Source organism: Dipodomys merriami, unplaced genomic scaffold (genome assembly GCF_024711535.1).
Source record: "Dipodomys merriami isolate MVZ:Mamm:240054 unplaced genomic scaffold, mDipMer1.0.p SCAF_3, whole genome shotgun sequence".
Taxonomy (NCBI): Eukaryota; Metazoa; Chordata; class Mammalia; order Rodentia; family Heteromyidae; genus Dipodomys; species Dipodomys merriami.
The window spans coordinates 62,327,041-62,341,389 of NW_027204492.1; the positions used below are offsets into that span (position 1 = coordinate 62,327,041).

The window sequence follows — 14,349 nt, forward strand, 5'->3', positions numbered from 1 at the left end:
GTTATTTTGTTGGTTAAGTTAAAAAATAACAACTTGATATATGTAATTATTATAATTTTTCAACATCATTCTTTTAGAAACCTACTCTTATGGAAGAGCAAATTATAACGAATTTGATGAAAGGCCTGCTAAGACAGGTGAATATAAGAAAATGAAAGACCGCCCAGGTGGATGCAAAAACAAAGCTACTAGCATTACACCTGCTAAATATACTCCAGATGTTTACACTGTAGACAGTGCTCCCCACATCTACACTGTAGATGAAAGTTGCAGCACTTACACTGTAGATAATACATTGAGCACTTGCACTGAAAACAGTACTCTAAGTACTCACACTTTTGACAATCTTCCCAACACTGAGATCCCTAACGAAACCCCCAGCATTTCTACTGACAGTGCCCATAACATGGTCACCACCGACACTAATTTTTGCTCAGACACCACTGACAGCACTGATTGCGCTTCCACAACTACCACCTCTGACATAATTGTAAGCCCATCCGTTTTGGAGAATCCTTCAGGCTCTTCCTCCTCAGCCAATGCTGCCAACACTCCTATCTCCAAAAATGCACCTAGTATCATTGAGAATTCTCTCGCCACTACCAGTGCTCCCAGCACTACCTATGATGAATCCAGTGCTCCAAGCACGTCCACTGATCCCAGAATAATCAATGATGAGCATAATGCTCCCCTTACAACCAGTGCTTCCAGCACAACCGATACTGAGCCCAATACTTTAAGCCCATCCAGTGCTGACCCCAGTACTCCCAGCATAACCAGTGTTGAGCCTAGTGTTCCTTTCATATTTAGTAACACCAGCACATCCACTGCTGAGCCCAGTGCTCCCAGCACATCCAGCCCTGAGCTTAGTGATCCTCTGATATCTAGCACTGAGCTCAGTGCTGTAAGCCCATCTGGTGCTGAGCCTAGTGCTCCAAGCACAAGCAGTGTCGAGTCTACTGATATCCTTACACTTAGTGCTCTTACCACATCTAGCACTGAGTCTAGTGCTCCTCTCACACTGAGTGAGCTCAGCACAACCAGTATTGAGACCTGTGCTCCCAGTACATCTAGTGCTGAGCCTAGTGTTCCCCTTACATCCAATGTTGAGCTTAGTACTCCCAGCACAACCAGTGCTGAGCCTAGTGCTCCTCTCATATCCAGTAACACCAGCACAACCAGTGCTAAGCCTAGTGTTCCGAGCACATCCAGCACTGAACTTAGTGCTCCTGTCCTATCCAGCACTGAACAAATTGCTCCCCTCATATTCAGTGCTTCTAGCACTGAGCTCAGTGTGGCAAGCACATCGAGTGCTGAGCCTAGCGCTCCAAGCATAACCAGTGCCGAATCTACTGATCTCACATGCAGTGCTCCCCTCGCACTGAGTGATCTCAGCACAACCAGTGCTGAGCCTAGTGCTCCCAGTACATCCTATGTTGAGCCTACTGTTCCTGTCATATCAAGTGTTGAACCTAGCACTTCCAGCACAAGTGCTGATCCTAGTGCTCCCAGCACAACCATCACTGAGCCCAGTGTTCCCAGCATCTCCAGTGCTGAATCTAGCACTCCCAGCATATCCAGTGCTGATCTTAGTGCTCCCAGCACATCAATTACTGAGCCAAGTGTTCACAGCATGTCCAGTGCTGAAAGCAGTACTTACAGCACATTCAGTGCTGAGCCCAGTGCTCCTAACACTGAATCTACTGAGTCCACTGCTCCCACTACATCTGGAGCTGCCAAGGCTGAGACTAATTATGGAAAGAATCAGACACCAACAGATGGAGAAAACAAACAAAAATCAACTGGAAAACAAAATCAGATCCAATCATCAAGTGAACCACTAAAAGGTAAATCTAGGAGTTTCTTTGCTGATGAGTGTTGAAATCTTTAGGAATATCAGTGCCTTTTAAATATTTAAATGTCATTTTCTACTTCCTTTTCTTTATTTTTTGTGCTTCTACCTGTAATTGTCATTTATTTTAAAGTTATTATTATTATTATTATTATTATTATTATTATTATTATTATTATTATTTGGTGGTAATGAGGTTCAAGCTTAGAGCTTCATATTTGCCAGGCAGATGGGCTACTGCTTGAGCAATGTTGAACAATGTACCAGCTCTGTTTTGTTGTTTTATTTTTTGCTTATTTGACTGATGTTCTACCACTTGAGCACACTTCCAGCCCTGCTCTTGGTATTTTTCACACAAGCTCTTGCTTCCTGCATATGCTTGTCTGGGCTTCAGTCCTCCTATTTATACCCACTCAACTTTCTTTCTGCTGAGATAGGGTCTAGTTAACTTTTTTGCCAAGGCTGGCCTAGAACTGAAGTCTCCTGATTTCAGTCTCTCAATTATCTGGGATGATAGGCACACACCACTGAAGCCTGGCTATTACTATTTTTATGGAAAAATAATTACAAACTGGAGACATGGCTCAAGTGGTAGAGCACCAGCTGAGAAATAGTTGTAAAAATTTATAGGGTACAATGTGCTGTTTTCATATACGAAAACGACATAGAATTATTCAGACAACAACTCACTATTCTCTCCCTTCCCACTCTACCCCTTCTCCATCATTCTATTTCTACTTCTGAGTATCCAACTGTATTAGGTCCACATATAAGTAAGATCATTATTTTCTTTCCGTGCCTGATTTATTTCACTTAGTGTAATATCCTCCAAGTTCATCTGTGTTGTAGCAAATCACAAGATTTACTCTTTTTGAGACAATAGAATGAAATGGCAAATTAACCTGCTTTTTAAAATCTTGAAGAGAGTTAGGGATGTAGTTCAATGACAGAATTCTTGCCTAGTGTACGTAAGGCCAGAGATTCCAAACACCACAAAAAAATAAAAATTTAATTGTATAAAATTGTACAATTTAATTGTACAAAATTGCATACTCCTAGTTTTGCCTGTCAATGAAATGTCACAAATTACAATGCTAACCAATTTATATGACTTTTATTTTAGGTGAGGGTTTTTATTTCTCTTTTGCTAGAATTTGTTTAACACACTTTAGACTGTTTGCTTCTTGTAAAGTAAATAGCTGTTTAGTGTGAGTATTTGTCTTGGGCATGATATATTTGTAGTGAGATAATAAATATACCACTACTTTCTTTTATTTTTACCAATGTAATTTTGTGTTTATGGTGTTTGTTTACTTTTAGAATGCACAAAGCAACCTGAGAAGTCACGTCGTTTCAACATTGAGAAGCCCATTGTAAGTAACTAAAATGAAGGAGTATTCCTTTTCATTTACTTTCGTCAGTCTTAAGCCTAAAAATTTAGTGGGATGTTTCCATAGTACCATTTTAATTTGTAGCTTTAACTGGTTAAAATTTCATAATCTCTTTTAGCAATCCAATAAATAAAGGGCCTTTTTGGCATTATTACAGACAGGATTCATGGCTTACTGAGATTGATCACAGTGTGTAAGAACTTAATATGAGGAGAACAATCTACTTAGAATCAAAACAGACTAAAGGAAAGACTATATTATAAATCACAGCTTATAATTTTTAAGTTTGATCCTCATGTTTTTACTATTTTAGGTTTCTGATATTCAAAACAGATCTGCTGTGATTACATGGAATCTATATGGTTCTGAAGAATTTGACGATACTAGACCTCCAGTAACATTTGAACTGGCAATGTCTACAACAGGGAAAAATGGAAAATATAAAAATATTTATGCGTAAGTCATTTTAATCATTTCTGCTTTCCTACACTTAAATTCAGTTGTGCTATCTTAACATATAGACCCCCCCAAATTATACTTAACAGGTTGAATTCTCACTTTTTCTAAGCTTTGAATACTTTTGTTTGCAGAAGTCATTTTCTAAATAGTATTAGGTTACCAAGTCAGCCCACAAAACTCATTAGATTGTAAGACTGTTAAAACTGAATACTTTCTATATCAACTAGCTCATTCAGTTTACAGAGTTCCTATTAAGAAAGAAATTTTTAGCCAGTCCTGTGGCTTGAACACAGGGCCTGGGCATTGTCCCTAAGGTTTTGTGTTTTTTGTTTATTTGTTTTGTTTTTTTGCTCAAGGCTGGTACTCTATCTCGAGCCACAGCCCCACTCCTTACTCTGTGTGTGTGTGTGTGTGTGTGTGTGTGTGTGTGTGTGTGTGTGTGTGTGTGTGTGTGTGTGTGTGTGTGTGTGTGTGTGTGTGTGTGTGTGTGTGTGTGTGTGTGTGTGTGTGTGTGTGGTTTTTGGGATAAAAGTCTCATGAACTTTCCCTGTCTGGGCTAGCTCCAAACTATGATTCTCTGATCTCAACCGCCTGTATAGCTATGATTATAGGCATGAGCCACCGGTGCCCAATTCACTGTTACCATTTTGCACACATATAAAGTGGATTCAAGTCCAGTTTCAAAGAGAATCATGTTTCTTTGTCAGTTGAATGTATAAGATAGGAACTGTTTGCTTAGCTTTCAAATATGCATGATACCCATTGTAAACAAAAGTTTTCTTCACAGTGGTGACAAACTTTCATTTAACCTACATACTCTACAACCATCCATGACCTATTTTTTAAGGTAAGAACGCCATCCTACGCAACTGACACCTAACCTATAGTGAGCCAAAATTTCCTAGTCTGTACCAATTCACTACTTCTAATCCCTATAGTCAGCCTAACTATTTCAAGCAAATTGATCTTTCCTTTAAGCTTCAAAACAACCTCCTTCAGATCTGGTATAGTTCACTTTCTTCATTTAGAAAAGAACTTTGGGAGCCATATGCAAGTACCCAACTTTGCTATATGAACCCATATTTTATCATTATTCTTAGGAAGTCTGTCTGAAAATGCACACTTGTGATTTCATATTTGAAAGCTTATAATAATTGTCATTACATTTTTAGAGTTGCAGCTAGAAGAGGCTCAAATTATAAAATCTTGTCTGAAGTGGTTAATTTTACAACACCAGGCTGTGAACCGGATCGTCCACAAGCACCTAAACTCATTAATCGGTCAAAAAGCACTCTGAATTTGCAGTGGAAAGTAAGGATTTGATTGATAAAAGCACTTCCTACTGGGATGTGAATTTTAAGTAGGGAATTCTGCCTATCTGCCTTAACCTTTTTCTCTAGTATCTTTCTTTACCACAGTCTTTCTGTTCCTTCTATCTGGATCAAATGTCAAATAAATTGAAAATAATCAACAATAATTATAATAATTAATTAAAGCCTAATTAGTACTTTCTACCACCTAAACTTAGTTATTTATTACCATACTAGTAAAATCTATCTCTCAGGCTAGGAAGGTGGGCTCAGTGGTAGAGTGCTTGTCTTGCATACATGAGGCCCTGGGTTCGATTTCTCAGCACCACATAAACAGAAAAGGCTGGAAGTGGTGCTGTGGTTCACGTGGTAGAGTGCTAGCCTTGTGCCAAAGAGCTCAGGGACAGCGCCCAGGCCCAGAGTTCAAGCCCCATGACCAAAAAAAAAATTCTCTTATTTGACCTAAGTGTTGATTTTCTTCATGACATACATAAAATACAACAGAGCATAGAGCTAGACATATTTTATGGAGGGTATTTTAACTTTAAATTTTGATTCCTTTTAAAACAAAGTATATCTATAAAATTCATATCAGCATATTAATTTTATATCTATAAAATTTTAGATTTGTAATTAATGTTGTAATGCATTACCTGTATGTACATGTACACAATATACATAGCATATAAGTATATACATATGTAAATACAGGCTATTATAATTGTCTTTCTGGTATTTTTAGGGTTCAAATGAAAATGGTTCCAAAATTAACAGCTTCCTTCTGGAATGGGATGAGGTATCCAGTCTTATTTTTAAAAGCACTTGATTATGTGTGATTATTGTTATGATGAATTTGTCTTGTTAACCATTGTACTTTCTAATATTCTAATTTTTCTGCATGTGTTCCTAAGGGGAAAGGCGAAAATTTCAAAAGTTGCTATACAGGAACCATGAAACAGCAAAAGTTCCTAAAACTGACTGCTTCAACAAAATACTCGTTCAGATTAGCTGCCAGAAATAACTTTGGCTTGAGGTACATTGAGTTATTTGCAGCATTTAGAAGTCTGTACTTCCATAAGAACCTGAAACTAATTTATTCATCCTAATCTAATTTTGCAGTGATTTCAGTGAAATCGCAGCCTTTTATACATCCGGGTCTATGCCCCCAACACCTTTGCCTCCTAAACTAAAGGAAGCTGATATCTTTAGTTTGTCACTAGAATGGTGTGCACCAGCCAACGTAAACTCACATAGCCATCTTACTTATGTATTGGAAATGGAGGAACCAGGAACTGTAAGTTTTCTTTCACATACTGTAATCTTCAAACTCATTATTATGTACATTTTACATACACTTATCACTTGAAAAAATATAAATTTGATTAGTTATGCTTTCTACTTAATCAATTGAATCCAGAATTGAAGGATTCCTGAGTCCCTAGATTGTCAGTGGGGAGGAAGGGTCAATGTGGACCATTTTTTAGCAAGCCCGTGTAGGATCTCTAGTCCTGAAAATTTGGTAAAGGCAATGGTAGCCAGAATCACAGCACAGAGACTCAGAGAAATATATTATTATATAGATCTTTTACACTTTAACACAATTCCACCAAGCTATGTTTTTTTCTGGTCTTGGAATCCTGATGGGAGTGTGTATTTCATTCCATTCAACTTTCAACTTTATTCAAAAAAGGCAAGCCAATTTTAAAAAGTAGCTGTAAATTATTACATATATATCTATAGAGATGATAGGTAGTTGGATAAGATAGATAAGACAGAGAAAAAGAGAGAGAAAGAAAGAAGGGGAAGAAGGGAAGAGAGAGAGAGAGAGAGAGAGAGAGAGAGAGAGAGAGAGAGAGAGAGAGAGAGAGAGAGTGCCAGGTGCTGGAGACTCACACCTGTAATCCTAGCTATTCAGAAGGCTGAGATCTGAGGATCACAGTTCAAAGCCAGCCCAGACAGGAAAGTCTGTGAGCCTCTTATCTCCACTTAACCACCAGAAAACTAGAAGTAGTACTGTGGCTCAGTGGTAGAGTTCTAGCCTTGAGCAAAAGAGCTCAGGTAGAGCTCCCAGATCCTAAATTCAAGTTCCAAGACTGACAAAAAGGACAAGGAAATATATAGATACCGAGATATTATATATATATATATATATATATATATATATATATATATATATATATATATAAACTTTGAGAAGTGTTTTGTTGTAATTAGTATGCTAAGAAATTTCACATGTGTTATCTTATTAACTCCTGAGGAGAAGGGTCCATTCAAAGTAGAAATTATCTCCATTTCTTAGCATGGAGATATTGAAGTTCAGAAAGACTAAGGCACTTGCTCAGGACCACCCAGATCAAAAAATAACTCGAAGCTAGAACTTGAATCCAGGCCTGACTGACTCCTGAATTTGTTGTCATTTCCAGGGATTAGGTTTTAAACCTACATACAATGGTGAAGACTTCTCATGTACTATAACAAATCTACAACGAAGTACTACATACAAGTTTAGGGTATGTAGCTATCATTTATAAATTTGTGTCACATTTTCAAATAAAATTATACTCTGCTGGAGAAAAAAAAATGTTTTCCTGTCGGGTACCGGTAGCTCACACCTATAATCCTAGCTACTCAGGAGGCTGAAATCTGAGGATCACAGTTTAAAGCCAGCCCAGGCAGGAAAGTCCATGAGACTCTTATCACCAATAAACCACCAGAAAACCAGAAGTGGCACTATGGCTCAAGTGGTAGAGCTCTCACCTTGAGATGAGGGACAGTGCCTAGGCCCAGAGTTCAAGCCCCATGACTGGCTAAAAAATATTCTCCTTTGAAATTAAGCCTTATTTTGCATTTAGTTCACAGAGGTTCTCACTCAAAGAACTTGCTTTATATTGCAAACTACACATTATCAAATGTGTAATCGTCAGTTGCCATAGTCAGTGAAGTATCTTGTTTCATTCAAACAGATTTTTTCCTATAATATGGAAGGACGAAGTAATCCTAGTAATGAAGTAAAATATACTACCTGTCCGGACAAGCCAGGAGCTCCAACACAGCCATACGTAAAAGGAAAGATTCATGCACACAAAGTGAAAATTGGGTGGCGTAAGTGATATTCTATTATTTAAATGCTTTGCTACCTCCATATTAGTATTAACTACTGACAAAAAATGTTTCTCAGATTTCCCTAAGGTTTAGAGAATATTCTTTTAGTCGAGTGTCAGTGGCTTATACCTGTAACCCTAGCTACTCAGGAGGCTGAGATATGAGGATCAAGGTTTGAAACCAGCCTGGGCAGGAAAGTTTATGAGACTCTTATTAACCAGGAAAAAGCTAAAAGTGGAGCTGGGGCTCAAATGGTAGAGCACTAGCCTCAGGCTAAAAATCTCAGGAACAATATCCAAACCCTGAGTTCAAGCCCTAGGACTAGCAGACACACACACACACACACACACACACACACACACACACACACACACACACACACACACACACACACACACACACACACACACACACACACACACACACACACACACACACACACACACACACACACACACACACACGAAATATTCTCTTAATAGCAAGTAGGGTGTGGTTCAAGTGAGAGAGTGCTAACCTTCAGTAAAAAAGCCAAGCTACACTCGGTGCTGGTGGCTCACACCTGTAATCCTAGCAACTCAAGAGGCTGAGATCTAAGGATCATGGTTTGAAGTCAGACTGGGCAAAAAGTCTGTGAGACTCTTATTTCCAATAAACTGAGAAAAAGCCAGAAGTGATGCTGTAGCTGAAGTGGTAGAGCACTAGCCCTGAGCACAAACAGGCTCAGGCACAGTTGCCCAAGCCCTTAGTTCAAGCCCCAGGACCAGAAAATAAAACCCAAGCTAAAGTGTGAGGACCCTGAGTTCGAGTCTCAGTACTAGCACACAAAATATTTCCTTAACCGCATTGTTGGTGGGAGTGTAAACTTGTTCAACCACTTTGGAAAGTAGTATGGAGGTTCCTCAAAAGACTCCACATAGAGCTCCCCTATGACCCAGCAATCCCACTTTTGGGCATTTACCCAAATGTTTACAAACAAGACCACACTAAAGCTACCAGCACGACTATGTTTATTGCAGCACTATTTACTATAGCTAAGATATGGAACCAACCCAGATGCCCCTCAGTAGATGAATAGATCAAGAAAATGTGGTATATATACACAATGGAATTCTATGCCTCCATCAGAAAGAATGACATTGCCCCATTTGTTAGGAAATGGAAAGACTTGGAAAAAATTGTATTAAGTGAAGTAAGCCAGGCCCAAAGAAACAGGTCCCATGGTTTCCCTTATTTGCAATATCTAGTATATGTCTGAGTCAAGCAGAAAAGGTCAGATAAGGTGATGTTAGGGAAATGAACCCTAAGATATGTATTCAAAATTTTTTTCTTTCATGCAATTGTTTCTAACACATTTATAAGATTATTTCTTTGTTGCTTTGTATGTCCCTCCCCAACAGTATAACCCCTGACAAATCGTTTAAATAGGGATACAGGTGGACCCATTGCAACAATGAGATGTACAAGTCGTTATATTGAAAACGAACTTTACAACTTTGGGGGGGGGTGTAGCGGGAAGGATTGGGTGGGAGCGGGGAGGATTGGGGGGGATGAGGGGAGGATGGGAAGGGATGGGAAGGGGAAACAAAGGAGGAGGCTACAATGTTTTATAAGAAATGTACTCATTATCTTGCCCATGTAATTGTAACCCCTCTGTACAGTATTTTCACAATAAAAAAATATTTCCTTAACCATTTGTATATGAAATACCCTGCCATAAAAATGAAAGTAGTTGTAAACCATATTATTTTCTCTAGTTCTTCACTGAATTTTCTGTGGCTACTAGCTCAGTAATTTACATGCAAACCTCTTACTGAACTTTATGTGGGGAAACGTTATTTCAGGTAAAATTACATATAATACAGAGACTATAATTAACAAGCCACACCAATGATAACTGTCAGCTTGACAAGAAATTATATTTATACAAATGTAAAGTAGAGAAACGCATTTTATGACACCTATATTTAGCATTTAAGTCTCTTTCCAAGTAACTTGCTAATATTTAAATGCCTCATGTCCAATATTCAAAGCATGTAACCTGCATTGTATTTAATGGTCTTAATATCTATATAGTAATATGCTAATATATTTCATGTTCATATTTTTCTTTGTGAAAATTTGTAACTTAGAGAATATTCCAGTGAAATTGAAGACACATTTTAATTTTATTTTTCTTTTCAGAATCGCCTAAAGATAATGGTGGAGCACACATTTTAAGTTATACTTTAGAAGTTAATGACAATGCACATGGTAAGACATCCTGATTTTTTTGTTTGCTTATTGTCTTTGCCAGTATCTTGGCTTGTCTCTTTCACTCTTGCTCCGAGTACATGTTCATGGCTGGTGATCTACCACTTAAGCCACACCTCCAGCCTAGCTCTTTGCTGGTAAACTGGATATGGAGTCACCGACTTTTCTACCTGGGCTGACTTTCAACAACAGTCCTCCTAAGTCTCAGACTTTTGAGTAGCTAGGAATACAGGCATGAGCCACCAGTACCCTCCTAGGTATTGTGATTTTTTTATTTCACTTAGACATAATTTTAGACTCACCCAGAAGTTGCAAAAATAATATATAAAGATCCCATGTGAGGGTTTTATTCAGTTTCTCCTAAGATTAATATCTAAGCAGAATGCAATTATTAAGACCTGGAAATTGGTATTACTATACTCCTGTTAACTAAACCTACTCAGATTTGGGTTTTGGGGTTTGTTTTGGGGGGGAGGGAGATTCTTTGTTTTGGTTTTTATTTTTTGGTCCGTCATGGGGCTTGAACTCAGCCAGGGAGCTGTCCCTCAGCTCTTCAGCTCAAGGCTAGTGCTCTACCACTTGAGCCACAGCGCCACTTCCAGTTTTCTGGTGGTTAATTGGAGATAAGAGTTTCACAGACTTTCCTACCCAGGCTGGCTTTGAACCACAATCCTCAGATCTCAGCCTCCTGAGTAGATAGGATTACAGGTGTGAACCACTGACACCCGGATCTCTAGGGTTTTTTTGTCTGTTTGTTTTAATTTTGTTTGGGGGGATTTTTTGGAAACAAATCATTCTTTACTGATGTCTAGTGTGCTCATGGTTACTTCTATTGGGAATTCCATAATTAACTATTATAACTAGAGAATTGGAACAAAGTTAATTTCCAAAGTGTTTATTTCCTAGTATATATGTGAGCTATCATGGGAACACAAAAGGTCTATAAGTAGCCTATAAATAAATTGGATAACTGTTCTTTTTCACTCAGAAAATGTTTGGAATATAATCTACAGTGGCTCCATTCGTGAATTTTTATGTGATCATCTGCAACCTGATAGGATATATAAACTGAGAGTATTTTGCACTTCACCTGTAGGACATAGCCAGGTGAGGAAAGAGAGAAGTAAAAGGTTTTAAATTGAGTATTGAACTGAATTGTATTATATGCTAAATGTTTTACAAAACTAACCTTGAATGTAGTATAATCATAAGTTCTTTTGTATTTCTCTTAGCCTTCAGATGAATTGACTGTTCAAACACCTGCGCTTGCTCCCTCGAACCGTACTCAATCTTCAAATCATAAAAAGAAGTCCAAAGAAACAAGCTCTCGATGTGGTGAGATTACCTTGCATTATTTCAGTCTTACCTAAACTTTCTGCTCTATAACTTGTGATTATTTTTACATAGTAAATATTACTATGCATGGAAATGCTACAGTAAAACAGTTATCGTTTAGCTAATATATGTTAATTTTAAAACATTTTTAAGTTATTGAAGCAAGCCAAGCACTGGTAGCTCATACCTGTAATCCTATCTACTCAGGAGGCTGAGGTCTGAGAGTGTCAGTTCAAAGCCAGCTTGGGCAAAAAAGTCCAAACTGCAGTTAATTACAAAAAGCCAAAAATGGAGCTGTGACTCAAGTTGTAGAGTGCTAGACTTTAAAAAAAAAAGCCTAAAGATCCCTGAGCTTAAACCCCAGTACTGGCACAATGGGAACAAATGGTTCCCTTTTGATACAAACTCAAACATAGATTAGCAATTTAATTCTTAGTAATTGCAAGCCCCAGTTTTTTAATGTCTGTACATCAAACTAAGATGTTAAATGGCACAATTTTTTGAGTCTTCTGCTACATCGTTAAGCATTTTAAGATATTTTTTGTTTGGACTTTTGTTTTTGGAGTTTTGTTTTTGTTTTGTTTTATGGGTTTAATCTCAGAACTTCGGGCTTGCTAGTCAGGTGCTCTACCACTTGAGCCATGCCCCTGCCAGACTTTAAGCATTTGAAAATAGACAAGTCATTTCGTATTGTTTTAAAGGAATTACGCTTAAAACTACTTGTAAGGGCTGAAGTGTAGCTCAGTCGTAAAGGTTATGCACAAGACCCAGAGTTCCATCCCTAGCACAAAGAAAGAAAAAACTACTTGTAAAAATAAGTTGATTTTGTCCATTTTATAGCTAATCCTCCTGCTACTGACAATTCTGAAGCACCTGTGCTTGTCAGAAACACAGAAAATAACCAAGATTTTGGCCCTGAACATGCAGACACAGTGAGTAAATTAATTCCTGAAGAATATAAGTTTCCAGCTAACAGCAACAAATGGAGGAGAAGAATTACACTGTTTGTTTGGCCTATGTATACTTTATTTCATTTTGGATGAATATGTGCTTCAATGGCACTTCTTGTCGGGGTAGGGTAACCCCTTCTACAAAATCATTTCCAAGTTTGCTTATTTTTGCTTGCTTTTTTATTTACTTGCAGCTTGGATCCCATCCTGTACCATGTGAAAGTGCACCAGTCCCACGTCCTCCCGCACAGTGTAGTGCACCTGTGCTGACCTGCAAGGGTCCAACCTGTATTGTAGTTAGCTGGACAGTAAGTTATCAGTTTACTTTCATTACTTTTGCAGACATAAGAGCACAACACAGAAACATACATGGGGGTATGTACATTACACATACAAACAAATGGACTAAAGGTTGCTATATCCCCTGACTTTCAATGGTGTAACTCCTCTGGGAAAAAAGGGAACATGTTAATAGTGTAGAACATTTTGAGGACTAGAAATTCTCAAGGAGTCAGAGAGTAGAATTAGGGTCCCACAAATCTTAGTCTATAGTTTCTAGAACACATTTAGAAACTGATGCCAATGGTATTATGAGGGCTACTGTAATAATCTTGCTCTCTACATTCTATATTTGAGGAAAATAATACATTTCAAAGCCTGAATCGATCACCAGTAGATTAAATAATAGATTATGATATGAAATCTACAAACCTTGAGACATGCTAAGTAAGTACACTACCACAGAGCTGCACACTCAGTCCAGAATTTAGTATTATTTAAAGAGCTTCATTAGGAAATCTCTGCTGTTTCTTTGCATGTAACTGCAATATGGCACATAAGATTATGACTATAAGGTACTAACCCTTTTTTATTAATACGTTTTTTATTGTGAAAATACCATACAGAGGGGTTACAATTACATGAGCAAGGTAATGAGTACATTTCTTATCAAGCATTGTTGCCTCCTCTTTTGTTTCCCCTTCCCATCCCTTCCCATCCCCGCCTCCCCCACCCCTGCCAAAGTGGTAAAGTTCGTTTTTCGACATAGCATCTTGTACATTTCATTGTTGCAATGGGTCCACCTGTATCCCTATTTTTTCCCTTCCCCTCCCCAAATTATACCAACATCAAATACAGTGAAAACATGAGTTATACCGTGGGGGGAGGGACATACAAAGCAACAAAAAAAATCACCTTATAAATATGTTAGAAACAATAGCAAGAAAGAAAAACCACTCAAGTCCTTATTTGGGGTTCATTTTGCCTAACATCAACTTATCTGAACTTTTCTGCTTGTCTCAGACATATACTAGTTATTGCAAATAAGGGAAACCATGAGACCTATGTTTTTTGAGCCTGGCTTACTTCACTTAATATAATTTTTCCAAGTCTTTCTATTTCCTACCAAATGGGGCAGTGTTATTCTTTCTGATTCCCCTCAGCAGATGAATGGATCAAGAAAACGTGGTGTAGGTACTAACCCTTAAAAAGCAAACTTTTTACATCCATGTGACTATTTTCCCATTCAAACTAATTAAGCTAAAAAATGAGAACTGGCACAAGTGGCTCACGACTCTAATCTTAGCTACTCAAGAGGCTAAGATCTGAGGAACGCAGTTCAAAGCCAGCTTGGGCAGGAAAACCTACAAAACTATTATCTCGGCCGGAAGTGTGGCTTAGTGGTAGAATGCTTGCCT

The 14,349-nt window shown here is 38.1% G+C and overlaps 1 protein-coding gene across 1 annotated transcript in view; it reads left to right on the forward strand.

The window, feature by feature from the left end:
* The window catches only part of LOC138839820 (fibronectin type III domain containing protein 3C1-like), an 89,430-nt gene that overhangs the window by 60,608 nt on the left and 14,473 nt on the right, over positions 1–14,349 (forward strand). Inside the window, exons 7-21 of the mRNA XM_070039349.1 lie at positions 78–1,847; positions 3,173–3,225; positions 3,557–3,699; positions 4,490–4,549; positions 4,875–5,013; positions 5,755–5,808; positions 5,924–6,045; positions 6,132–6,306; positions 7,436–7,522; positions 7,976–8,114; positions 10,299–10,367; positions 11,356–11,474; positions 11,600–11,702; positions 12,543–12,634; positions 12,847–12,960. Of these exons, the coding sequence (XP_069895450.1) occupies positions 78–1,847; positions 3,173–3,225; positions 3,557–3,699; positions 4,490–4,549; positions 4,875–5,013; positions 5,755–5,808; positions 5,924–6,045; positions 6,132–6,306; positions 7,436–7,522; positions 7,976–8,114; positions 10,299–10,367; positions 11,356–11,474; positions 11,600–11,702; positions 12,543–12,634; positions 12,847–12,960 (3,239 nt within the window). The remainder of the gene's footprint in view (positions 1–77; positions 1,848–3,172; positions 3,226–3,556; positions 3,700–4,489; positions 4,550–4,874; positions 5,014–5,754; positions 5,809–5,923; positions 6,046–6,131; positions 6,307–7,435; positions 7,523–7,975; positions 8,115–10,298; positions 10,368–11,355; positions 11,475–11,599; positions 11,703–12,542; positions 12,635–12,846; positions 12,961–14,349) is intronic.